The sequence below is a fragment of the Nomascus leucogenys genome, chromosome 14 (assembly GCF_006542625.1).
Source record: "Nomascus leucogenys isolate Asia chromosome 14, Asia_NLE_v1, whole genome shotgun sequence".
NCBI lineage: Eukaryota > Metazoa > Chordata > Mammalia > Primates > Hylobatidae > Nomascus > Nomascus leucogenys.
The window spans coordinates 45,597,169-45,598,378 of NC_044394.1; the positions used below are offsets into that span (position 1 = coordinate 45,597,169).

General features: G+C 45.7%; 1 gene segment (V, D, J or C); it reads right to left on the minus strand.

The window, feature by feature from the left end:
- Nucleotides 1-249: 249 nt before the first annotated feature.
- On the minus strand, nucleotides 250-967 carry LOC100587273. The segment is given in 2 exon segments: nucleotides 250-773; nucleotides 874-967. Coding segments are annotated over 2 exon segments (570 nt in total).
- Between the last annotated feature and the right edge of the window lie 243 nt (nucleotides 968-1,210).

The following is a 1,210-nucleotide window of genomic DNA, read 5'->3' on the forward strand; positions in this document are numbered from 1 at the left end:
GATATATTTTTAAAATTATCTTATTATAATGTTAAATATAAGTCACTATACTTTATGCACAGGTTTGTGGTATTTAGACCTATGTCTATAGGTGTAAATTTATGCTCTCATAGCTATGTAGTTGCTCATGGCAATAGATGTTAATGAAACTCTGGAAGAATAACCGCAAATGAAAGTAAATAGTTTTAAAAAAATAACACTACATAAAAGGTTTAAAATTATTAAAACAAATACCAATGATAATACATACTAATAACTGTATGAAAATGTAACAACCTGTAAGACTCCAGAGTTCTGAAAACACAAACCTGACTTCTCCAGCTGAGGAGAAAGAAAACCTGCCTCTGCATCTGCTCCTGGGACCTGTCCCGTCCTCAGTGGGTCCCGAGCGCCCCCTGGTGGCCTCGTGTGCCCTGCAGGGACACATTGACCTCCCCTCACTGTATGTCCCCTCACTGTATGTCTAGTACAGGAATACACGGCCGTGTCCTCGGCTTTCAGGCTGTTCATTTGCAGATACGCCGTGTTCTTTGAATCATCTCTGGAGATGGTGAACCTGCCTTTCACCGACGCAGCGTATGCTGTCGCGTAACTGTTAGCTTTGCTTCTAATACAGCCAACTCACTCTAGTCCTTTCCCAGAAGCCTGGCGGACCCAGTGCACAGCAGAGCTCCTGAAGGTGAATCCAGAAGCTGCACAGGAGAGTCTCAAGGATCCACCAGGCTGTACCAAGCCTCCCCCAGACTCCACCAGCTGCACCTCACACTGGACACCTGCAAACACAGAGACACCCTGGTCAGAAACTGCCACACAAATCCACTGTTTCCACTCATGTCCACTCACACTCAGTATCTCTAGTTCCCCATGAATCACCTTTTAAAATAGCAACAAGGAAAACCCAGCTCAGCCCAAACTCCATGGTGAGTCTCCTGTATTCAGTGCTGATCACCGAGTGGAGACAGTTGGGAATCCCAAGGCTGGAGCTCGTCTCCCAGAGCTGCAGGGTCAGGGCTGGGCTGCTTTTCATCAGCAAAAAGGGGGGTCTTATTTGCATGTCTTCTGCTACATAGCAAGATCTGGGGTGGGACGCCTGATGAGAAGGCTGTGCACAGAGTAGATGAGAGTGTCCTGGGGGAGATTGGTAGTAATCCTATCATTCGGGAAAATTTAATTTCATATTATGTGATTGTGCCTTGATCTTCATTTAGAG